Here is a 26,500-nt window from a genome sequence, read left to right on the forward strand (position 1 = left end):
TGGACTGTGTGTTATAGTGTGACAAACCAGATGAGTCTCCACTGGGAGGGACATTCATTAAATGTTATATTGTTATAAACACATCCTAAACCAAAAATACTATGACATCTGACCAGTCACTATAACAGTAACATGACATGCCATAACGGCAATAAATAACTTATGGGCTCTGAAAAGGGAGCGAAAAAGATCCGTCATCTGTAGCTGCTGTAATCATGTAAAAACGGCCACCAAGTACTGCCACGTGGTCTGCATGGAAAGAACCAATAAAATGCCTCCTTACCCCACTGCACGTATTGTACCCCTCCCCTGTATGAGAATTAATAGCCACTGCCGCAGTTACTTGTAACCGCCTGCCCTGCTAAAAAGGCAAAGAAAAGAGAGACTGAAGCTGAAAAAGCGGTGACTAAAAAGGCTGCAGGTACAGAGGAGAGGGCAGGGGCAGGGGCTGGGTTAGACGGCGCCCCAAGGAGATCCTACTTTCAAATCTTGATAGCTTTTAAACATTATCAGTCCTGCCTTTAAGTGACTTGTCTCACTTGACATGTGGTCAAAGTATTGGAAAAGACTGAATATTGAGTAATTATTCATTCACCTCATGATTTACTTGTACATACCGTGGAAGAGCCATTTTAGAGAACACGCAGTTGTTTTGAGTCCCTTATTTAAGGTTCACTGGGACCGAATACGTTAAACACAATGTCAGTACATGTTTTTCCTGAATTTTCAATATCTGTGCTTCAGCATCACATATGATTAATCAGTTATGAAATTTCAATTTGGGCACTTCAGCATGACTAATCAGATATTTAGAATTGTAAAAATCAGTTATGATAGAAGAATAATGTGTGGCGTGTGTTTATTCCAGGCTTGTTTGGAGATCCAGTGAAAAGAAAGGGAGTGGTTGGTGACAAGGTAAGAACAGAGAACCATTGCCTGCTGTAATAAATCAATCTGCCCTGGACAGTGTACAACATCCCTGTACTCATTGTTGAACATGTAACACTCCTTGTGTGTGCAGATGGTAGAGATCCTGTTCCAGTTTGCAGAGCATGCTTTGAAGAAGTGTCCAGAACAAGGCAAGATCCAAGTGATGGAGCAACATTTCCACGTAAGCTAACATTCCATAAAGAACAAGCATTACAGTGTCCAGTGTGCCACACCGTCACAGAATATTAACAGCTGGGCAAATACAGTGGAAGTCTAGAGAAAATAAAGTATAGGCATATAGCTAAGATTTAACCGTCATGGCCGACGATGCTTCAAACTACCCAGCATTGCTAGTTGAATAGTTTAACATTTTGGGAAATATACAGTACATGTTGTTACTTCCTTACTTTCTAAGAGTGAGATGGGAAACAACTATCCTGACTCTGTCCAGTTCTAAAATTAATCTACTAACACCTATAAAGTTATCTAATTAACACTTTGTATACACATTTGTTCAATCTTTACACAAACAGAAATGTAAAATTGCGTTGTTGTTGTTGTTGATTTCTGGTGCTCAGCGGCTGATATAATTCCTACTATTTTGTCAACCCCTGTAGAACTCATATTGTAATAACCTTTCGATTATGTAATAAAATGATGAGCAAAATCTATTTGCGCAAAATGTAACAAGTTATTACATTTTATGGAATTTGCGAGAGTTTAGTGGCAACTTTTTTTAAACAAATAAGTAAATCGTAACTTGACATATATTGTAATAACAAATTTAAATCTGATGCATTAAAGAGACAGTTCACCCCAAAATCAATATTTTGGGGTATTTTTCCTCTTATCTGTAGTGCTATTTATCAGCCTAGATAGTTTTGGTGTGAGTTGGCCAGTGTTGGAGATATCGGCCGTAGAGATGTCTGCTTTGAAATGGAAATTGGCTTTTGGTGCTCAAAGCGCCAAAAAATAAATTTGAAAAAGTCATGACTCGGTTACTCAAGATAATCCACAAACCCGGTTGTGAGCAGTTACATGTAGGAACTATTTTCTTTCTACCGAACTACACCTGCCATCTGAATCACCGCGCAGCAGGAAGCAAACTCATTGATTGAAAAAAAACACAAGGACTCCGGGGAGTAAACTCCCCAGAGCTAGGTTAGTAACAAGCATTTCAAAGAGGAGGGTTTTCAGTTTATTCTTAAATGTAGTGAGGGTGTCTGCCCCCCGAACCCAGACTAGGAGCTGGTTCCACAGCAGAGGAGCCTGATAGCTGAAGGCTCTGGCTCCCATCCTACTTTTAGAGACTCTAGGAACCACAAGTAGCTCTGAATTCTGGGAGCATAGTGCTCTAGTGATGCTGTCAGGTCCACATGCTTGGCCAGATTGTAGTTTCTTACGCCATTTTCTTATTCTTTCATTGTAATTAGGTAATCAGCGGTTCTGATTATTTTGCATTGTTGATTCTAGGATTGTAATTTTTTCTTGAATTTGTTTCTGAAATTTTTTGAAATTATCTTTCCAAATGTTACCATTTTGTAGTGTCAGGCTGTCTTTTTTGTTTTTCCATCTCTCCCAGAACTGATTTTGATCTAGTTTCTGATCATGATGTTTGTTCTTTTGTTTTATAATCAGAGGTCTGTGTTTTGTGACTGACAGTGTTTGAGATTGAACCTGTCTTAAAGTTGAGTTCCTGCATGACTTCACTTCTGTTGACGTTTCAAGTAAATACCAAACAAAACCGAGCAAGCTCGCCCCTACCCCCATCTTTCCGTAACTGTCATGACTAACTGACTAAAGGCCCTGACACACCAACACGATAATCGGCCGTCGGACAGTCTGGCGAGGTCAGTGACTCAAGTCTGTTCGGTGTGTTCCGTGCCGTCGTCAGTCGGAGGAGCCGTCGGCCTTCATTTGGGCCAATTTGACATGTTGAATCGGAAGGCGGGCAGTCGGACTCAATGGCCAATCTGATTGGTGGAGCGCTAACCCGCAAATGACGAGCTCAATGAGCCTGACTAAAGCCTCTCAAAATCTGACGAAAATCTTTTGAACTGACCTTTATCGATCTGAAATGAACACTCAGATTCAGCAACTGCATGGCCTATTTCTCGCTTAAAACAATACAGATTAGCGCTGCCTGCTGTTATGGAGACATATTACGTCTTGCGCACGCGCAGAACCTGCGCTCAAGTCGGCGTCGCCAAGGCACTTTTTTGACCAACTCGGGGAGGCAGTCAGTCCGACTGCCTTTTCTGCCGAAGGTCGGCCGTCGGGTTGGTGTGTCAGGGCCTTAATTGTCACTAACCCCCACCCCCTCCCCCAACCATCTTGTCGGTGATTGGCTGGACTGTGGTGTTGTATTTTGGTGCACAGCCTTTGCCCCTAGTGTTTGTTTGATGTTTACGACCCCTGTGTTGTCTCCCAAGACCGGGCTTTTTCACACTGTATTCAGGGGGCAGGCAGGTAGCGGATCAAGGAGAGATGCCTACGATTTGAGACAAAAATTAAATTGCGCTGAAACCATGCAGGAACTCATAGTGCACCTTTAATTTCTTTCTGACATTGCAGTCAGCAATAGATGTATCAACATTTTCACTTTGCATCGATGATATTCTATCATGAAATCGATATATCAATCTAGATCGATGTATTGTTATGTAACCCTATCCGTCAGGCCGCAAGCCCCAGCAAAGTCTGACTCTGCATTGTGTTTATTTAGGATGTTGGATATACCAGGGCACGTGGCAGGGACAGGAAAACAGGAGTCCAAATGGTGGTTGAGACAAGCAAAACTCCTCTCATTTATTGAGCCTTTCGGAAAACAAAAGAGAATATCACTCACACAACCAGTTTAGAAGAACAATCTGGCTCATAAATCACATACAGTACAAAATAAACCTTAGCTGCCCCTCTTGACAGTAAGTGCTAGTTACTTAGCTAGCTCCATGTGCCTGTTTAACATGAATAACAGAAATGCTGGATTAAGCTAGTTTGCCACACACACACTTAGCTAGCAACTAGCATTAGCTGTGGATTTCTTAAACATTGACTCACACTGTCCACGTATTCTGCTCAACCATCTACACAATCAAACTTCAAACAGGTGTAATATACAAAATCGTTGCACCAACCTATTTATAATTTAAATCAACGTTTCAGTGTTATAGTGCTCTGATACTCGACTTACCTTTCGGAAAACAAAAGAGAATATGACCTCTGGTGGCCGCGGAGGGTCAAAAAGGCTCCATGTTACAGCAAGCCAAACAAGGAGCATCTCACTGCAGCCTGCGGGAAGGCGGGGCTTGATGTCAAGCCCCGCCTTCCCGCAGGCTGCAGTGAGAAACAGAAAAGGAGCACTCAAAATAAAACAAGGGCACCATCTGCTGGCCAATATAGAACACTTCCTTACAGTTACACCCCTACTGGTTTCTCAGGATGCTTTGAAACTTGCCTACTTTGCTCTATAAGTTTATTTTAATATAAAACTTGCCACTAACTCGATCTAAAAACAGTTAAATAATTTGCTGAAGTAGGAGCTCATGTTTTGTTGCTCTCTGTCACTCTCCCTCTCTCTCTCTCCCTCCTTCCCTCTCTCTCTGCGGTGTGTTCAGGATGTGGTTCCAGTCCTGGTGGACTACTGCCTGCTGCTAAAGAGGACGTAAGTATATGCATTCATTGGCACATAAATGCAAACACACAACCAGTGAATAAAGACTACAGTATAAGGGTTGACAGGCAGGAAGTATCTGATTGTAGCTGATGGCAGTTGCAGTGGCATATAAAAAAAACATACAGCTGGTTTTCTGTCGTAGCCTAGTATGAATGGTTTATGGTTAATATAATAACATTCTCAAGTCTTTAATATTTTTCTATTAAATATTCCCCTGGGCTTCTAAATCTTTTGGCAGGATCGCATATACATTCTACGGTAACACTTTACTTGAAGGTATCTACATAAGAGTGACATGACACTGTCATGAATACATGACACAGTCATGACACATGAACCCTAACCCTAACCATAACTTGTCATGACAAAAACCGAATGACACTTACTAAAAGAAGCGTTATGTCATAAACGTTTATGACTTGTTTATAATGTTTATGACATGTTCATGACATTGTCATGTCACTCTTATGTAGATACCTTAAAGTAAAGTGTAACCCATTCTACTATATACATTTGACCCTTTTCAACATTTTAGATGTTTAGCCTGACACATTTTGCATCTTTGGAAAGGATCTTGCTAGCACGTTATTGAACCTGATGTGTTTATTTATCTTCCCTGGTGTCAGCTCACCGAAATACAACTGATTATAAGCATTATTAGTAAAGACTACAACTCAACCTCATTTTATGAATAATGACAGGTAGGGGTGTGGTTTAACGTCAAGTGAACCACAGCAGATTTTGTCCTGACCCACGTTCAATTGACAACTTTTACACCGACCTAAACAGGTCTCGGTCCACTTCCAGGTGGGCTTTGATGCTGTAAATTGATGCTGTAAAATTCTATTGTAGTATTGGGAAACAGGAGTCCGTTGGGAAAAACGTACAACAATTCCGACACCAGAGAGAGGATACTAGAGAACAGAGAAGCCCGTCTACTAACCAATCAATCAAAAGCATCGGGAGATGCGGCTCACGTATGTGATGATAACAGGGCGTAGTTATGTCATGTATAGTTCTTTAGTGCGCTTGCAATACAGGGTGAAACCAAAACTAACCGGATCAAATGTATACAACAAAAACATGAGGACCTTGGTTGGGACTTTCACATGTGAAGAGGCCCTTAATTATCATATTAAGTTATTTCCTTGTTAGGTCTTTGTGACACCAGAGAACATAACAAATAAAGAAGTGTGAAGAAAAACAGACCAGAAGTAAAATGCTTATTTTTCATGTGGGTGTGTGGGTGTGTGGGTGTGTGGATGGGTGTTCACAGCGACCTGATGTTCAACCAGCTGTATTCTCGACTGGTGGAGAACACTGTAGCTAAGGGTGTCTTTCTAGAGTCACTGGAGTCATACATTGTTGCGGACCGTCTCGGTCACCTCACCACGCCCATCATGAAGGACCTCCTGGCCCATTACCATGGCAATGGCATGATGGACAGCCTGGAGAGATGCATTGTCCATCTGGATGTAACCAGCCTGGACATACAGCAGGTGTGTGCACGTGTCTGTTTTGTCAGTGGACATTAAGGACTATGTGGAGAGTAAATCATGCCATTTCCACTGGTATCCCGTGTGTGTGTGTGTGTGTGTGTGTGTGTGTGTGTGTGTGTGTGTGTGTGTGTGTGTGTGTGTGTGTTTTCAAGGTGGTTCAAGTGTGTTGGGAGAACCAACTCTATGATGCAATGATCTACGTTTTCAACAGCAGTATGAATGACTACATTACACCGATGGAGGTAAGCGCTTCACCAAAAGGTTGTTTCATCATGTCAGAGTTGATGCAAATCTTTTACTAAATTACGTGTCTTAATCAATGGATTAATTATCAGGATTAATTTGATTTCAATTGGACTTAGTAATATGTAAACAAAGTACAAACTATTTTAGGCCTCCGCTCGCTGAGATAATGTAATAATAATAATACTTTTATTTGATATAGCACTTTTACAGACAAAGTCACAAAGTGCTTTACATGATAACATTGTTAAAATAAGACCCATAACAGCAAATTGAGCAAGAAAACAAGACATAAAATATACCAATGGAAATAAAAATGAAAAAAAGCAAGTTTAAACAAGTCAGTCTTCAGCTGCTTTTTAAAAGCATCAACAGAGACCACAGAATAAGCTGTTTGGGGCTCCTATTTGTGGCGCAAAGGTTGATGCTAGAATCTTAATAGTTGAAGTGGTTTGATCTGAGTTTTCAAAACATTTTTCTTAAATTGTGCTTTTCTTGCAGGGATAATGCATTAATACTTCCACGCTCAAAATTATCATATATATATATATATATATATATATATATATATATATATATATATATATATATATATAAAAACGAAGAAAAGTCTTGATGGATTGCAAAACTAACTCTCACACAACTCGTGCAGTATAAGTCTCGATTATCGAATTGTTTTGCTCAGTGCTTCCCAAACACATGTTGTTGGTAAAACACAACTCTTATTATGTACACCTCAGAAAAAATACTGAGGCCCAGACGTCGGTGACTATTCACGTATTGTGTTCATTCATTTGTAATGAAGAATCTGTTTTTAGTCATTCATGTTTTTAATGTATACATTTTTTGTCAACTAATAAATCATTTTAATAGGAACTGTACATCAGATCCTGAACAAGAATTGATAACATACTTCTTTATGTCTACTTTGTGTTTATATTTCAGAAACTCTTTGCAGTGATTGGCCCACCACTTAGAGCTGGGAGGGGCCTAACAGGTAAGGCTGGAAACCGCACACCCTAGAGTTCATAGCACCAACCATTTTAAGTATCTCAATAGTTTATTTTTTTAAGTTTTAAAGGCATATTTTCATTCTTTAACTATTCTCTTTTTCTTCCTGGGCAGATGAGGAAGTGGTGATGGGAAACAAACTTCTGGTGTACATAAGGTTAGTTCACACAGATCAGTTAGTTTAAACCTCAGTTTATTAGTCCGTGGCATACATTATAGCCAAGTTTGAAATGTTCTAGTCAGCCAGCACCTCTGTTCTACATATACGACTCCATATCACCCTCCACATTATTGAAAAGAACAGTTGATAGTTAAGAACTTTACTTAAACAGCAGATGTGGTGATTTCACAAACACTTTTGTCAAATGCCTTTCCTCTTATGGCTTTCCTGATAGTGTGAAGAATGTTCGTTCTAACTGGTCTGCTGTTTGATAAAAACGGTTCCACAGCTTGTATGGAGAGCAGAGGTGTGACAGATGGTCAGAGCATAACATTTGACCTTAAAAGATTGGAAGCGGACTAGGCTTTATATAGCTCGTATCATCGTTAGACAATATACAGGGTTATTGAATACACCTGAGAGAGCACCTGTGTTAAAATCCTGAATACTGTTAATTGTGTGTGTGTGTGTGTGTGTGTGTGTGTGTGTGTGTGTGTGTGTGTGTGTGTGTGTGTGTGTAGCTGCTGTCTTGCAGGAAGGGCATATCCACTAGGAGACATCCCTGAAGACCTTGTGGTTCAAGTCAAGAACCAGGTATGTATGTAGATACTATTTGTTTGGCAGACATTAGGCCATAGGATGTTCCTACATGCATTCACCCCTGTACTTCCTGCAAGGGTCTGCAAAATATATTAGGACACTTAACTTGAGCGTTTCCATTTTACTGGTTGTATTTTTTTCAGAGGATTGTTCAAGCGTTTGAATTTGTGGTAATGGTTAAAACGGCAAAAGTTCATTGGGGTCAGAATGGAAGTGGGACAGCATCGAGGCTTTATTTTAGCTCTTTCTTAGACCTTATGAATGATCATAACATTGTGAAAACAGTGCTTTATGTCAATGAATTGTTCCTGTGTGGACATGATGATTCCAAATCATATCAGGTATCGACAGGATGTGACTGAACTACTATGAATCCTGTTTCTTGCTTACTGTTGTTATAAAATTGTAACAATACAATTTATTTTACAAATAGAACAGTATGAGTAAAAACATTAGAAAAGTTTAGTTAGAATTTTCATAAGCCGGAAAACGTCTCTGCTTATAGTAAGTGATGTGTGAACACAACTTCCCGCAGTCTGTATTGCTGAGCACCATTGTAAAGATACTGACATCACACTAGCATTTCCAACAGAACTACTTCCTGTGTATGATAAACACGTATACCTTTCAAAATAAGAGCATACTGCAATATTAACTAGCTCCACTACTATACATAGTTACAGCCTCATGTTTTCTTTCACATAAAAGAGTGATCCCAATCTTTCCCACACTGTAAAACTGCAGATGTTTAACTAAAAAGTGCTGCTGTTGGATTGGTACTCTGTATCATTGAATACCCTGAGAGAGTGTGTTGTTGTTTTTGTGCACTCTATTCATTTATTGGCTTTATTTGTCGCAGTTGTTAAGCCTGATGAGTGAAGCTAAGGAAATGTGTTTTGGAGGGGGGGGATCAGGTATACCACAGCTGTTGTGTCATCTGAAGAAATGTGGCTGTAGTCATTACAAGCAAGCCTTTATAATATACTAGTGGGCTTATGTGATGTGTGTGTGTGTGTGTGTCTGTGTGATTTGTGCCAGGTGTTTGAATTCCTTATCCGTCTTCATTCAGCCGATTCATTAGAGGAGGAGGAGGTTTTCCCGTTTATTCGTACACTCCTCCACTTTGATACCCGGGAGTTCCTTAATGTCCTCGCCATGGTGAGATTTCTTCATATTATTTTAACTCTTGTCATGCTGATTAAATGTGTGTTTAGCATGTTGAAAGACTGGATGACTGTATCTTAAATATCTTACAGTACATATGCTTATGTTTATGGTATGGATGTTTATTTATTTTGAATAGTCACATAATCCAGAGAAATATTGAGAGTTATTCATTCATTCTCTAGTTTTCCTTCAATCAGCTTTGCGTGTTAGAAGCTCTGTGATCGGTTGGCCTGTGCTCCAAACGCTGTGGATCTACTACCATGGCCTTGTTCAAATTAAAAGTGAACTCCACTCAGTCCAGGTTGCTAGTGATGGTCAAAGCAGTTCTTTTCACTGTTGTGAATCACTTAGTCTATATTGACGATGTTTCATTTACATGGGATAGTTCCAGTGCTGCCGGATGTCCCTCATTTTTGTCCGGATGTCCCTCACCTTAGATTTATCGATTTATGAGGACTATGATTAACAGCTCCTCAGATCTCTGCAGTGTAAATCCAGACACCTAGGTAGACTATCTGTTGAATCTGAGTTTTTTTTAACAACTTTTGAACGTGCACGTTCCACCAAAACAAGTTCCTTCCCGATGCCATTTTGCTGAGCCACCGTTGCTCCGTCCAGCACTTAGTGACACCAAGACGAATTGTGATTGGTTTAAAGAAATGCCAATAAACCAGAGTACGTTTTTCTTCTATCCAGGAATGTCGCATGGAAGGGCCAGACCTTCCTACGCAGCGCTGTGGAGTTAGGTCTGGCAATGCGAGACTATGAATCACTAGAGTCCGCACCTTAAAACAATTTGTTTCAACTGCACGTAGTCCCACTCACTGAACTGAAAGACCGCTGAACTTTCAGTTCAGTTTCAGTTTAGTTGGATAAAGATGCTGTTTGCAAACAAATAACTTGTCCCTGCACATTCACTTGCAACTGACTGAGACCTCAACTAAACTGAGAAATGAACTGATCGTTTCAGGAAGTGATTCAGTTCAGTTCTTTCACCCAAAAGATTTGGCCTTTAAACTCATTTATCACCAACCATACAACACTACAGGTTGCAGTATAAGTCTTGTTTTGGTAGATTCCACTCCCCCAATTTCAGGTTGTGTTTTCACTTTCCTTCTTAGAGAAAAATGAACTGTTACCTTTGAAAGGTAAGATTTGCTTTTGCTTTTTTTCTGTCATTTAAGATTTGGTTCTGACTTTATTCTAGACATTTGAAGACTTTAAGAATGATAAGCAGGCCCTTGAGTACCAGCAGAGGATAGTAGACATCCTACTTCAGGTAAAATCACAAAAAACATTCCATGTCCTGTTGTGTTTTTTTCACGTGATTGTTGATGGTGAAGACAGCATGGAGCATGAAGAGGGCCTCAATAATCTTGTCCTTTTCCTGAACAGACAAAGTGATCTTGCAGAACTATTCAGAGCTTAAACGTTCTCTTAGTTGTTGCTTTCTGTTAGGCAAAAAACTGGCGCTAAACACAAAATACAGTCACATGATCATCCCATGTAGCTAGAGTATTAAAGTTTTTGTTTATCTTTATTACACAATATCCCTGTATTTTTTAATACCCAACAAACACACTAGGAAAGCATTTAGTTTACTTGAAATGTATGAAGGTAAATATGGTGCAAAACGGGAGAGCTTGTAGAATACGATGTGAGAACTTGCAGAACAAAAAATCTGAACTTGTATGTTAAAATTTGCACTTGTAAAAATTGAATTTGCACTTGTAAAAATAAAATTTGCACTTGTAAAAAATATTCACACACGTGATCTGAATTTGAAGTCATACAAAGAAAAAAAACATGAGAGCTTGTAAAAAAAATCTGAACTGTAAGTCGAAATTTGCACTTGTAGAAAATGTTCACACACCTGTATTCTGAATGTGAAGTTACAGAAAAAATATTCACAAGTGTGTAGATTGATATTTACATGAACACAATGACAGCTGCAAACTTATAATGCAACATTTACTCGTATACTTTTTTTTTTTACTCTGGTTCATTTTCCATCACAACCACAACTCAGTGATTACAACCTCTCGAATCTGTCACTGCAACTTCACATATGTGCTCTCTCGCATCACAAAGTGGCGAATCTGCGCACCTCGACTTTCACAACACTCTTGACGATACATTTGGTGCAAAACTAATTTGCACCTGTGGACTTAGGCTGTGGAGCTCTGAGTTAACAGAACGGGAAAAGCAGGGTTTCTATTGCCAGATGAGGGACAACTCTGTCTGGCTTATTTATGTAGCATGGAAACTTTGTGGAATAGCATGCTAGCGTTAGCTAGCTAACTAGCAGCCAGCCCGCTTCTAAATAAATACCTTTTAATTGTCTAAACACTTTTTAACAGTCAAACTAAAACACTGGCGGTGAGCTCCACTGCCTGCAGCCGCAGACGAGCCGTCATCAGTGGGGATCGACCAGCGTAGCAACATTGCTTTTGCCAAAAAGCTTCGCTGCCGACCTCGACCTGCAGTCGGAGCTCCAGCGGGACACGGAGAGCCCCACATCCGGTAGCAGCGGCCCATCCCCCGGCCATGACCAGAGCTTGCTTTGCTGATGTTGTGCATCCCTGCTAAGAATTGCACCCACTTGGGGAGAAACAATAATTTCTGCAGAATTCATTGCTGCCGAAAATTGCATCTAGGTAGCAAGGAAATGCTACTACAGAGTCTGATAAAACATTGATGTCTCTAAATTTTCTAAAATTCTAATCATTATTGATGAACATGACAAAAAGATTTACTATTGCCTAGTTTTTAAACAGTACTTTGCCTTATAAAATCATTATTTTCCCTAGTGGATGCAATTCTCGGCAGGGATGCGAAACTTGGCACCTGTTACCAGAGGTGGGACAAAGTCATTGTTATGCAAGTCACAAGTAAGTCTCAAGTCTTTGCCCTCGAGTCCCGAGTCAAGTCGAGTCAAAGATGAGGCAAGTCCCGAGTCGAGTCACAAGTCAAAGCCAACAAGTCTCAAGTCGAGTCCAAAGTCCTAACATTTTAGTTTCGAGTCATTTCAAGTCATTTCAGTTTCAGTGTATGCAATATTAAGAATATTTTCACTGCTTCAAAAGTCATAAGAAAGCCCTTTCTCTCAAGAAACTGAAGTCATATGCTTTATAGCAGTGGTTTTCAAAGTGGGGACGGGGACCCCTGGGTGCCGCGAGGGGGTGCTTGGGGGGCCATGGCAAGTTGGCATGAAAAGTATAGCAAAACAAAATAATTGAATAAATTAAATAACTAAAGTAAGCCAAATTAAACCAAAAATAAGCTAAACAATATTCCCATTAGTTAAGAACTGTACTATACACTATAACTATAATAATCTATTGCATCTCTGCGAATACAACCCCTGATATGAAAAGGGAAGGCTAATGGTGGATCTACTGTGACTGTGTTATAGTAACGTTACTTTAAAACGGACGTTGACATGATGTTGGCGAGGTTTTCCATCTGAGTGTGCTACACTCATGTACCTCATATAATCAGGGTTCAAAAATCCCTATTTTTGTAAGCATGAACCAGCAAGGGAGACGTGCGTTTACTGTCTCGTTGAGACAGTAAATATGCAGCAGCTAGTATGTTACGGTACATACATCCGATAAGGTGCTTAGCATTCGTTCAAAACTTACCTTTCTTTGTGCAACTTCAGTTGTCGAACAAAGTTGGACGTTGTGGCAGCTCCGTCTGTAATCTTGTAACCCGCATGTTTTGCAAATTGCAACTCTTTTTTTGTCGACTACCTCGTAATTTTTATAGCCAAACGAAACTATCTTCGGTATCATTTTGCCAACTGGCGCGTTGTTGCTTGTGCTTCATTGGTTGTCTTGCAATGTGCCTGCTTAGATGCTGTCGAATCAAAACAACGTGGGACTACAGTGATTGGATGTCGTGCAGGCAGCGCGTGTGGTCTCTGCATGCTTACAGGTGGTGCATATTTTTTTCACAGATGCAGATAAACTGAGAGCGGCGCGGCCGTGTGAACATTTTCTTCCCCAGTGGGAAGTAGCAAGTCTTCTCGAGTCAAAAGGTGCAAGTCCAAGTGAAGTCACGAGTCATTGATGTTAAAGTCCAAGTCGAGTTGCAAGTCTTTGTACATTTTGTCAAGTCGAGTCTGAAGTCATCAAATTCATGACTCGAGTCCAAGTCACATGACTCGAGTCCACACCTCTGCCTGTTACCCACTGATGACGGTCCGTCTGCGGCTGCAGGCCGTGGAGCTCACCACCAGTGTTTTAGTTTGACTGTTAAAAAGTGTTTAGACAATTAAAAGGTATTTATTTAGAAGCGGGCTGGCTGCTAGTTAGCTAGCTAACGCTAGCATGCTATTCCACCAAGTTTCCATGCTACATAAATAAGCCGGACAGAGTTGTCCCTCATCTGGCGATAGAAACCCTGCTTTTCCCGTTCTGTTAGCTCAGAGCTCCACAGCCTAAGTCCACAGGTACAAATTAGTTTTGCACCAAATGTATCGTCAAGAGTGTTGTGAAAGTCGAGGTGCGCAGATTCGCCACTTTGTGATGCGAGAGAGCACATATGTGAAGTTGGAGTGACAGATTCGAGAGGTTGTAATCACTGAGTTGTGGTTGTGATGGAAAATGAACCAGAGTTAAAAAAAAAAAAAAAAAAGTATACGAGTAAATGTTGCATTATTTATAAGTTTATAAGTTTGCAGCTGTCATTGTGTTCATGTAAATATCAATCTACACACTTGTGAATATTTTTTTCTGTAACTTCACATTCAGAATACAGGTGTGTGAACATTTTCTACAAGTGCAAATTTCAACTTACAAGTTCAGATTTTTTTTTACAAGCTCTCATGTTTTTTTTCTTTGTATGACTTCAAATTCAGATCACGTGTGAATACTTTATTTTATAAAGTGCAAATTTTATTTTTACAAGTGCAAATTTTAACATACAAGTTCAGATTTTTTGTTCTGCAAGTTCTCACATCGTATTCTACAAGCTCTCCAGTTTTGCACCATATTTACCTTCATAGAAATGACTGATGGTTCTGTTAATATCATGAAATACTACAAAGGTTATTGTTTTTCTTTGCCTAATAATTATGTCTTTCTGGTTACCTAGGTGATGGTGGACAACCCAGACTTCACTCCATCCCAGGTGGGCGGGCTCTTCACCTTTTTGGCTCGCCAGTTGGCCAAGCCAGACAACACACTTTTTGTGAACAGGAAGCTCTTTGATCAGGTAATTTATGAGTGCATAAGGGACAGGAAAATAAGTAAATGAATACATAAAAATGAATTTAAAAAACAATGCTTTCATATGTTTAGATAGTGGGGGCAAAAGCGTCGCCATGCTGTTAACATGTGTTGGCACCTGTTCAGATATGTTCAGACCTGTTCTGACCATCTCTTATAGCAGTAGTTGGCGGAGACACACACAGCCTCTCTGCAATTACAAAGTTTTGAGCTTTTTACCGCAGCTGGCAAATCGTTAGCTAGTAGTATGGTAACTCCAGTCTTAGGTAAGGACTACTACTCTTACCTTTACAACTCCATCTAGAAGAGGGTTTTTTAAAATGCACCTTATACGATGGGGCTGACATAAAGGATGGGATAGCCTCCTCACTTTTAGTATCAATGACTCCCTGGACAAATGATTGCCTTCCTCATAAGTTTAAGAAAGAATACCTGGGGTTTTAATTACACAACTTACTCTCTTGGATCATATCCAAATCAGCACATGCATTGTGGTTGTAATTGATGACAGTGGGTATTTATAGTATATAATCCAAAACAAATCCAAATCCAAAAGTTGTCAAATGTTTGCATTTCAGAACCTTAGGAAATGGACAGCGGCCGACACGAACACACACGCCTGTTGACTCGATAATAAAGCTGTAAAGTAGGCTATCTTTCATCTCAGGACAGCGCCACTTCTCACAAATACAGATAGGACTGGAGATGAAAAGTTTAACTGACACGTAACCGCGATCAGCTTCGTGGAAAATTTAGAATCAATGCCACCGACATAACCAATCACACTATGACAGACTTAGCACCAACTGCAATGTTTAATTTTAAATGAATGTAGCCCACACAGTCTGGCACTGGGTGCTCAGTATTTTCCGTGGTTGCTCGAGCTCCGGAGCACCCACGGTATCGGCGTCTATGGTGATGCGATCATATTAGTAAAGCCACCGAATAGCAAAGCGCCGTCAGTGTGACTCGCTCTGTTTTTTTTTTGTAGTGTTCCCTGGACACAAACCAGTGAGAGCCATTAAAAAGAATTAAATGATTATAAATTATATTTCTGTTAATAATCATGGTGCTGCAGGCTCAGAATGGGATTATCTTACTTTTTCGCCCGCAGGATTGCACCTAAATGAAAAAGGTGTAACACCATTCCAGTTTTCACCAGTAATATTATAGGTTACCTGTGATTAAATATGAAATTAATGCACTGTCAATGCTTACGCTTTGACTCGAGCAGCAACTTTCTCCCACACCAATTCACTCTCTTTTACAACAGCCGCTGTGTACGTGCGCATGAGTGTTTCCGCCGACCCGTTTGTTTGTGGTTGTTGCCATGGGGAATTGTAGTATCATGGCTCCATTCATGCTGCCTTTTTATTGTGGTGGTGCACGTGCTTAGCTCTGAGTGAACCTACTCCGAATTGATTGAACCAACTCATATCAGCTGTTCTGGAACCGAAAACTCAGAGTTTAACTCAGAGGGTAAATCAACTCAGACATCAGGGTTAGACTCAGAGTTTGTTAAACCTCCTTCCTGAAACGGACCCCAGGACCCCAACGTGAAGCCACAGCTGATAAATTATCTGGACTTCTTTCAGCTGATTCATATAGCTGTTCCCCAGACTGAGTAAACAGAACTGTGTCCATGGCAACACTGCTATGCATGGCAACGGTGTGTTATGCTTAGCAACTGTCTGTTATCAAGAAAATAACAGACCGCAGAATGCCTTAGAATTCAACCAAGCCATGTAATAATAGTTTTTTACCTTCATTTTACCAGGAAATTAAGAATATGTATATTGATTAGGGCTGTCAATCGATTAAAAAAATTAATCTAATTAATTACAGACTCTGTGATTAATTAATCAAAATGAATCGCATACATAATTAACGGTGCCTGAACCGATACTTTTTTAGAAAGTAAAAAAAGAAAAGAAAACAAAGGGTACTAAACAACAGTTGGTGACATTAAAGAACGGCTTGTTTATTGCTAAGGCCATATGGTCAAAATTAAATGATTTAATAATAATGTATAACAATAACTTATTTCACTAGTAAATTGCTGTTGAACGACAAAAACAACCACCAAGGACATTTACAATAACTTCAAATGCACCACGAAGCTGTAGTTTACCAGTTTCATTGAACGCACCGTCTGTGTTGTTTTTCCGACTGCAGCTCGGCAGCTGCAGATTGTTACATCCCGCTGTTGAGTCACAGTCCTCTACAGTAAAACACAGTCAACGTTCAAGTCCATTGCCGTTAGAACCACAACATGGATCGGTGGATGGCAACAGGTTCTCTGAAGAGAAAAGAAGCAGAGGTTACCAATAATGAAGAAATTGAGAATGAGTCGGAGGCATCAACGAGCCAGATTCCTCATAAAGAAACAAAGAAAAGGAGAGTGAAAAGAAAATACTATGAAAGCTACTTAACATTAGGATTCAGCTACACTGGCCCCGAAGATGAGCCATTGCCCGTTTGCGTTTGTTGCTACGAGGCACTGGCTAACGAGAGCATGAAACCGTCAAATCTTCGCCGGCATCTGGAAACCAAGCATGGGGAATTTAAGTCCAAGCCAGTCGAGTTATACAAAAGCAAGCTCCATGAATACAGCACAAGCAAGAAAGTAATGGAATCGACATCTACAGGTGGTGCTACTGCTAAAGCAGTGGAAGTCTCGTACCTGGTGTCCCGAATCATAGCGAAAAAAGGGATGCCACATACACTCGGCGAGGAGGTGGTGCTGCCAGCAATTAAAGAGACTGTGGGTGTCATGCTGTGTGACAAAGCATGAAAGCAAATGGACTTGATTCCATTATCAGACAACACTGTGCAGCGCAGAATCGAGGAGATGGCCAGCAATGTGAAAGACCAGCTGATATCGCAGATCAAAGCCAGTCGATTTTTTGCTCTTCAGCTGGACGAATCCACTGACATAGCGAACCTTGCCAACCTGCTCACCTACGTAAGGTATGAATACAACGGAGAAATAGAGGAGGACTTTCTCTTTTGCAAACCTTTGCGCACAACCGCAGAGGCACTTTTTGACATGTTGAACGGTTTCATCACAGAACATGGGATTGATTGGTCACGATGCGTGGGAATAACCATGGACGGGGCAGCAGCCATGGTAGGCCAACACAGCGGCCTTGTTAAACGTGTGCAAGCAGTAGCTCCGCAAGCGAAATCCATACACTGCAGCATCCACAGAGAGGCTCTCGCAGCCAAAAGAATGCCTCCTGATCTGAAAACTGTTCTGGATGAAGCAGTAAAAACTGTCAATTTCATCAAGGCCCGCCCACTGAATTCAAGACTGTTTTCAGTTTTATGCGACGAGATGGGCAGGGAGCACCGACAATTGCTGCTCCATACCAAGGTCCGGTGGCTGTCAAGAGGGAAGGTGCTTGCACGGCTTTACGAGTTGCGAGATGAGGTGAGGCTGTTTCTACTTGACACCAAGTTCGACCTTTCTGGCCGATTCAATGATGCAGACTGGCTTGCCAAGTTGGCATATCTGTCTCACATTTTTGAGCACTTGAATGGACTAAATAGGAGCCTACAGGGGAAGTCTGTTACTCTTTTTCATACACAAGACAAAGTTGAAGCAGTAATCAAGAAGATGGGGATGTGGGCCAGGCGCGTTGAGGAGGCAAACTATGACTCATTTCCAAATCTTTCTGATTTTTTAGACAGCGACATGCACCTTTCAGGTGCTGTGCAAGATGATGTCAGACAGCACCTGCACCTGCTGAAAACTCAGCTACGGATTTATTTCCCAACTCCCGACACAACAGTGAACTGGATAAGAAATCCGTTTGCCACCCTGGATGACTACACCCTGACAAACCTCACCTCCAGAGAGCAAGACAGCCTGGCCGAACTGTCCTGTGACAGTGCTTTAAAAAATGACTTTTCTGAGAGATACCTGCCTGCTTTTTGGCTGAAAGTTGCCACAGAATACCCCGAGCTGTCCGACAAAGCCCTGAAGTGGATTGTGCCTTTTCCAACCACTTATCTCTGTGAATCAGGATTTTCATCCCTGGTCATGTTGAAGACAAAGTATCGGAACAGACTTAATATTGAACCAGATCTCAGATTGAGGCTGTCATCACTGGAACCTGACATCCAGAAATTAACGTCTGCAAAGCAACATCATCCATCTCATTAGGTGACCATTTATTTATTTGTTTGTTTGTCTAATATAGGCCTTCATATAGGCCTATATTACGACAAAAAGAGGAAGGGAAAGATGTGGAGCGGGACAGAGGGGGATATTAGGTTCATATAAGGCTGGCAAATAGACTCCAATGGCTTTTCCTTTTGACAACTTTTTTAAAATGTTTAACCAAGTAGGCCTATACTGTGTTTTCATTAAATGTGTAAATGTTGAAATTTTTACAATATCCTGTGTTCTTATTACTGTATAGATGTAATACTCCATTGCTATGGAAATAAGCCTGTTGTTCAAAATGATTCTGATTATGCCCTTGGGCGCTTGATTAAATAAATAAATTAAATTTGTGGCAGCCGTTGTGTGCAGTAAACTTTCTTTTAACAAGCCGGTTGTACTGATGCGATGACCAGTTATAGTTTTAGTGCTAGTAGGCCTATTAACAGGTGCAGATTAATTCAGGTAGGACTGTGTGTATACATATTTTATTATGTGTATTATGAGGTGGTCCGCGAAAATTCGTGATTACAAATAGTGGTCCACACACACAAAAAGTTTGAAAACCCCTGGTCTAGAGGTTAAGGCACCAAACATAAAGGTCCGAGGTTCGAGTCCCGTTTGGGAACTTTTGTTGAGAGGCAAGATGAGATACTGTTGTGTCTCTTCTGTCGACTTCATGGTAAAGGCATAAAATGCTCTTTTTCATACACATTCCAGCACAATAATTCATACTGATAAGTTTTACTTGTAATTAGAAGAGTACTCCATTGAAGTCAGTGATAGTCAAAAGAACTCTGTCAATGTTTAGTGTCCATTGTTTTCAAAAAACAGTGTTGTCCTGGTTGCTTAGTGGTTCAAGATACACACCCTGTAACCATCGCCGGTTAAAATCCTGCTGGAGGCTGCTGCTGTTGTGTGTCATCTTCCTGTTTCTCTCCACTCCACTGTTCCACTGTCCACACAACTATTGAAGATGTGGGCCTTTTAGAGGCTGTGACAGTCATAGCTGATCACATCCCCACTGACAGTTAGTCAGTGATAATCCAGAAATTAATACAGCAACTAAAATATACTATCAAGACAAGAGCTGCACATGAGACGCTCCGGATATGGATCTGGTGGACATACACACACCTGCTAGAATGGCAGCAAATCGTCTATGGCAGACAAGATGGTGCCAACACAACAATACGCTGCTGGATTGCCATTGGCACACCTCTATTGCCCCTTCTCTCCCGCTGCAGCGTGAGGCGGTCACCAGGATACCAAACTCATCTTGCCTCTCAAGATAAAAAAACAATAACTGCAACCCTCCTACGAGCTAAGACCGACACTCAAAATGTCGGTGGAAATCTAAATGCACCATACAAAAGCAGTAATGAGAGGAACAGAAGGCTCTTCTGATACTGTTTCGCAGCGATTATGTTCTAAAGCACAAATAAACACAACCACGCCTTCGCGGGAAGGTGCCACATTGTTTATGCAATGTTTACGTAGTGAATACAGAGCTTCATCCTGACTTTTGCGTCGATATGAGGTGCTGACGAGCAAATAAGCTGTTGGGAATGACAACGGGCAGCACACCCTGCACGCTATTATTGGCTGGTGGTTAAACACCCACGTGGGCTTTGCCCATAGATGTCCCGCACACAGGAAAATAAAAATAAAAAACCTGTCTTTCCAGGTTCTGGAGTTCCTGTGTTGCCCAGACGATGACTCCCGACATACTGAGAGGCAGCAGGTTGGTGAAGAAAACACTTAACAGTTCCTTACTTACTCTCTCTCTCTCTCTCTCTCTCTCTCTCTCTCTCTCTCTCTCTCTCTCTCTCTCTCTCTCTCTCTCTCTCTCTCTCTCAATTATACAATATATACACTTCATGGTGCAATCATGTGCACCTTGTTAAACTAATAGTGCATTAAATTGCACTTCAATAATTTTGAGAAACTCAAACTGTTGTTACAAAGTACCCTTCTGCCATCTAGTGCCTCTTATTGCTGCATTGCCATCCTGGTTTAAATAGAAAATGTTATCAAATCATGTATGTATAAAAACGCTGACACAAGTCTGAGATTTGCTAGATGATGTCATCATGTCATGTGACTGGTCTTTATTGTGACTGGTTTGTAGGTTCTGCTGGAGCTGCTGCAGGTCGGCGGTGTGGTCCAGTTTAATGAAGAAAGGCTGTTGGCTTTGGCAGAGAACGCTAAATTGTGAGTAGCTGACCAAAGACTGAAACCAAAGACATTTGCATCAAAAAATCATATCAAGTAATTTTAGCATCTTGTACCTTTTCATATTTTCCATGCAGTTTTTTAAAAAGTTCTATATTTTGTAACTTTTTTGGGTTATGAGCTTATATCCTTGGTCCAGGTTTTGCTAAATGTAGTTCACATATTCCCCTGACGGTGCTTCACTAAAGCGAAAAGAACTCCTGAGAGAAATATGTGGCTCTTTAGCCTCTATATGTTCCACTTTCATTACCAGCTGCTCTCTAACTGTGTGTGTCGCCTGTGTGATGCTGGGCAGGCAGCGTTCAGTAGGTCTGAGCTGTCTCGCTGAAAACAGCTGTCTGTTGATGTTGCTAACAGAGTTGAGTTTATGAGAACACTGGGACTGAACCAAACCATAAATTTGGGAAGTGCTGAGTTATTAATTATTTTCTGTGGGTTTGTCACTATAGGAGACACCTTCACATTACACATAGTCCTTTGAGCATTGGTTAATTTAAATATTGATTAGTGCAGCTACGACGTCCCAATGCAATATTTCGTGAGACAATCTTATTTAAAGTATCAGTAAGTTGGTGCTCAGTGTCATGAGGCTGCATTTAAAAAATGTCATCTAGAAATTTTAAAACTTTTGTTAGCTCAACTACCTGTGAAAACCTCAGAGAGAACAATGGATTTAAGTCATAATAATAATTTATATAAGTTACTATTTTTAGTCTTATTCTTATTTTAATGTTATGTGGCCTCAATTACATATCATTGTGTATCCCTGTCTGGTCCTCCAGCTACCAAATCTGTGAATTTCTTTATGAGAAGAAACATCTGTATGACAGGATCATTGACTGCTACCTGAGAGACCCCCTCAGAAAGGTAACATACATTTCAGATTCATCAAACTATACATGTATTTGGTTGATATGTGGTACATTTGATTGTGAGCATTTACATTATTTTTGTTAGTGGGTTATGATTGGCAGGCTAACCATAAAAAGGGCTAGACAGCTGGTGACATTGTATTCTATCTCAGGTGTAACAGATAGTCTGGCTGTGTTTTCTTTATTTTTGATTGTCGAAGAATGTAGAAGACCTTTGTTATTGTTTAAGTCCTGTTTACTATTGTAATGTGATTTGTGAATTAATATAAAGCACTCAAAATGCGTGTGTGTGTCAGGGGGAAATCTTCAACTACATCCACAATCTGATGGCCATGCCTGGCTACAGCCCTGAGGAGAAACAGATAGTCAAGGACAAAGGACTGCAACACATACAGGTCAGAACATACTCAGACAGACACATAAATACGATTATCCCTTAAATTCTAGGCAGGTCATGGTGGTATCTGGCTAAGCAAGGTAGAAAGGGGGTCCATGTCTTCCAGCACTTCCTGGGGGATCCCAAGGTACTCCAGCGTAGATGAGATTTGTAGTCAAGCATGTTCAGGATCCAGAAGGGATCCAGATTAGATTCCTGAACCTAGAAACTACTAGGGGTTAATAAGACAGTACGTTTTTTTTTTTTTTTTTTATCCATCCATCCATCCATCTTTGTCTGCTTATCTGGGGTCGGGTTGCGGGGGCAGCAGCTCCAGCAGAAGACCCCAAACTATCCCGAACCACATTAACTAGCTCTGACTGGAGGATCCCGAGGTGTTCCCAGGCCAGTGTGGACATATATCGAGGCCTCCTCCCAGCCAGATGTTCCTGGGAGACCCTCCCTAGGTAGGCGACGGCTCTGCTGGCTTGTATTGACACAAAGGAGCAGTGGCTCTACTCCGAGTTCCTCAGGGATGTCTGAGCTTCTCACCCTATCTCTAAGAGAGACGCCAGCCACCCTCTTGAGAAAACCCATTTCGGCTGCTTGTACCCGTGATCTAGTTCTTTTGGTCATGACCCAGCTTTCGTGACCATAGGTGAGGGTAGAAACGGCTCAGCTCCCTTTTCGTCACAACGGTGCAGTAAAGCGAATGCAATTCCGCCCCCGCTGCACACATCAGCATCTTTTAAAGAGCAAAACCTTTACTCCCAGCAGACAGGGAGACATGAGGGTTGCCAGTCTAGATGGACAGCCTCACAATCTTGATCTGGCAGTGTCAGCTTTGATTTGTTTTGTGAACTTCTGTGCAGTGATCTACTTTTTATATTTGCATCAATAAATATTAGGAAGACATCTCTAGCTAACAATATGTCTCTAAGTAATTGTGTTGACATACAAACCCTCTAACATATCTTCACAGGAGCTTGTGACCCTTGACCCCAGCAAGTCAGCTGACCTAGTGGTGTTTCACTATGCTAAAGAGGTGCAGCAAATCATCTCTGAGCTTCAGGTAACGCTATAATAAATAAGATGTTATTATAATATTTATATAATATTTATATAATATTTATATATTTTTTATATCTGGTAATATTTGTGTTGAAAGTCTACCTGCATGGACTATCAGTTACAAGCTATTACAGAAATACAAACAACTAATTTCTGCACTAAAACTGTAGAAGATCATTTTTTACTTTTACTAGAACTAATATCATGATGATGTCACAGAGTTCTTTAAACTATGACTAAAAAGGAAAGAAAGCTTTTCAGTGTGAAATGTAATTAGCTGAATGCTGCCTGAGGAAGAGCATCAAGCTTTAAAGGTATCAAAACCTGAGTAGTTTGTATCCAATCCTTGTCTTGCGTTCTGTATGCCTCTCCCTACCTGCATTGTGTACACAAAATGAGCACATTGAATTTCACACTTTTACATTGAGCAGCTTTCATCCATGTGTTCCTGCTGACCTGTTTGGAAAGCTAACTTTTTTGTTTTTTGTTTTATTAATAATCCAAACTGTTTTCTACTGAGTTGAACTTACCAGTACTGCAGTGCATTTTAAAATAATACAAAAAGCACAAGCTATGTAATCCATATGAAAACCATTGGCATTTTTACAGACTATACAGTAACACTGAGGACAGGCCGTCTTGCTTATTCAAAAGAGCATGAAATCAGCTGGTGTTTAGGTAACAGTGGTGTGATCAACCATACCTTTAAACCCCTGCTGTGCTGCAGGTGTAATGTTGCCAAATAATGTAACATCTGTCTCATCATTTCCTCCTCGAGATACTTCCCCCTGAAGATCGTGACTGTCGTCGGTCTCATCTTCATATTTGTACTAGCTGCAAGGTTTTTTTTTTAACTAGAACCGTCCATTTTGTACTCTTCCACAAAGGGTTCCATATTACTTTCCACTGGTTAACTGGCAGGAGGCTTTTGTTGTGAAGAACTTTTTAGAAATGCAATGCGTTTGCATAGTTATAATTGCAGTTACATGAGGTAGGTGTGTTTGGAACCCTCCCAGCATGCACTGAGGCAATCTCATCTTATGTGTGTTCCTGTGTTGTGACTGGTGTCATTTTCTTCAATGTGTCAACACTGTTAAACAATTAGATGCAGCCAGTAAATGGGCAGACTACGAGCGATGTTTAGTGCATGATTGGTGGGGGTTTCCAATGAATGTGCAAGAGGCTGATACTCATTATCCTGCTGTGAAAAAGCCTGCTGTGGGTTTCAACCTTACTAATATCTCTTGAAAATCATCTTTTATTGCATTAACAATTTCCAGCAGTGAATTCTTCAGTTAATAAATTGATAAAGGTTTAGTGTTCAATGTCAAAATGGTCAGTGTCTGTTTTAATGTAAAATTAAATGCTATATGATCTGGCCCAATTGGTCTTTATACAGTCCAAATCGTTTAGTTGAGTTAATCAACATTCTATCAGCATTTATTAGAACAGGTTACCAATGTTTCCCACAGAATAAAATTCTATTCGTGCTGGTAGCTGACCGGACCTTTAGTTAGCCGGGGGTCTGATCCCGGACCGCCCCGACTCCCATTGTATCAACAAACTGTCTGTTGCTGACATTAGGTTAGACCTGTTAGGTTAGACCCCTGCACTGCCACTGGCCACCAGCCTGTTGTGACCCCTGGCTATGGGGTTTGCGCTGGCTGAATTTGAGTTGCTACAGCTGCTAACTCAAGGTCCGTCCACGGAGCTGCTATCTGCTTTTCTCCCTGCAAAGTAGTCTCCTAGTGGCGGGTAGTAAGGCGGAGGGACCGCAGGGTATGCTAGGTAGCAAATGTTTGTCTCATTTTTGCTCTGCAAAATAGACACTGCTAATTTTTGGTAGGTATTAGGGACGGGGGAAAAAATCGATACAGCATAGTATCGCGATATTTTCCTAGGCAATACTGTATCAATACAAAGACGCCAAGTATAAATCTATTATTGTATATGTGTTGGTCAGTTTGTCTGCTTGACAATTCAATTTTGCGGCAATAACATTGAAGTGAGATGAACAAACAGAGAAATGTATCTTTTTTAGATAAAACAGATGTTGACAAAGTTTTTGAGAACATAATTTGAAATTGGGAAAAATTTGAAGTTGGAAAAAAGGTAATAAATTGCAATATATCGCAGAATATTGCAATATGTTTAAAATCGCAATAATATCGTATTGTGACATAAGTATCGTGATGATATCGTATCGTGAGGCCTCTGGTGATTCCCACCCCTAGTAGGTATGCAGTACATCACAGGCCCAGAAGTGGCTATATGCTGAATGCCTGCCTATACACACCACTACATCTCTGCAAGAGAATTTGCACACCCGCCAATGTAGGCTGTAAAAGTCACATCAAAACACTGTGAAAGCCTGGTGAGACCATGGATGTATATGTTACACTTTTAAGAATGAGGGGACGCTCACTCTTGGAATAACACATTTATTTCCTGTAGGAAATATGAAAACACAGTTCAGGTCAGGAGCTGTAGCATGTACACTTAAACTCGTTCATCACGTACTGACTTCTACTTCGGCGCTACTGGTTACCTTGTGTTTTTAGACTTTAGCTTCACTCAGTCCAAAATTTAAAGGAGGGGGCAAATAGTTAACACACAAATAGTTAACACACAGTGCCACATATAATAAGACCTGGATACAGCATTCAAGGCGGAGCCCGTTTATTTCTATGAGAGTTGCTCAGTAGCGCATGAAACCATCACAGAGCCAAAAATTACTTGGATGATCGGCACCCTTTGGTGCTCCCCTTATTTAATAGTAATAACTCTTCTAGACTTTCCAAATGTTACCGGAGTGAATAGATCACATTTTGATAGTGAAACGAGTCATTTTGCAGGGGTTATAGACATCTCTTTTGCCATGTAAGTTTATTGGAAAAATACTTTTTAGGTCAGAGGGTATCACATGATGGTCTGAGAGTTACAGTTCCACTGCTTTGGATTTGATTCAAAGTACAGCGCACTTCTTGGGGGGCACGGGTTAATGTTTTCCACTGAATCAATCTCTCTCTTTTTCTCTCTCTCTCTGTCTCTTTCTCTTTCCCTCTCTCTCTCTCTCTCTTTCTAGGATGACCAGCTACTTTTCAAGTTCCTCAACTGCCTCCTGGAGCCACGGTATGGTGTGCGTCCTGCTCTAGTGATAACTCTGCTACCTCACTCCTGCATTTCTTCTTAATTTGCCTCCTCTTCTCTCTCTTTGTCTCCACCTTTTCTTCCTTTAACGTCTTGTCTGCTCTGTTC

The 26,500-nt window shown here is 40.7% G+C and overlaps 1 protein-coding gene across 4 annotated transcripts in view; it reads left to right on the forward strand.

Moving 5' to 3' along the window:
- Positions 1-26,500, forward strand: part of vps8 (VPS8 subunit of CORVET complex) — a 71,333-nt gene that overhangs the window by 36,515 nt on the left and 8,318 nt on the right. For all 4 annotated transcript variants that reach the window (XM_031313789.2, XM_031313790.2, XM_031313791.2 and 1 more), the window contains 17 exons: positions 869-915; positions 1,022-1,111; positions 4,548-4,594; positions 5,883-6,105; positions 6,258-6,347; positions 7,294-7,345; positions 7,474-7,516; positions 8,041-8,113; positions 9,158-9,277; positions 10,494-10,565; positions 14,387-14,506; positions 20,376-20,432; positions 20,820-20,902; positions 21,706-21,790; positions 22,092-22,190; positions 23,154-23,243; positions 26,328-26,374. In XM_031313789.2, the coding sequence (XP_031169649.1) occupies positions 869-915; positions 1,022-1,111; positions 4,548-4,594; positions 5,883-6,105; positions 6,258-6,347; positions 7,294-7,345; positions 7,474-7,516; positions 8,041-8,113; positions 9,158-9,277; positions 10,494-10,565; positions 14,387-14,506; positions 20,376-20,432; positions 20,820-20,902; positions 21,706-21,790; positions 22,092-22,190; positions 23,154-23,243; positions 26,328-26,374 (1,438 nt within the window). The remainder of the gene's footprint in view (positions 1-868; positions 916-1,021; positions 1,112-4,547; positions 4,595-5,882; positions 6,106-6,257; positions 6,348-7,293; positions 7,346-7,473; positions 7,517-8,040; positions 8,114-9,157; positions 9,278-10,493; positions 10,566-14,386; positions 14,507-20,375; positions 20,433-20,819; positions 20,903-21,705; positions 21,791-22,091; positions 22,191-23,153; positions 23,244-26,327; positions 26,375-26,500) is intronic.

The sequence above is a fragment of the Sander lucioperca genome, chromosome 15 (genome assembly GCF_008315115.2).
Source record: "Sander lucioperca isolate FBNREF2018 chromosome 15, SLUC_FBN_1.2, whole genome shotgun sequence".
Lineage (NCBI taxonomy): Eukaryota > Metazoa > Chordata > Actinopteri > Perciformes > Percidae > Sander > Sander lucioperca.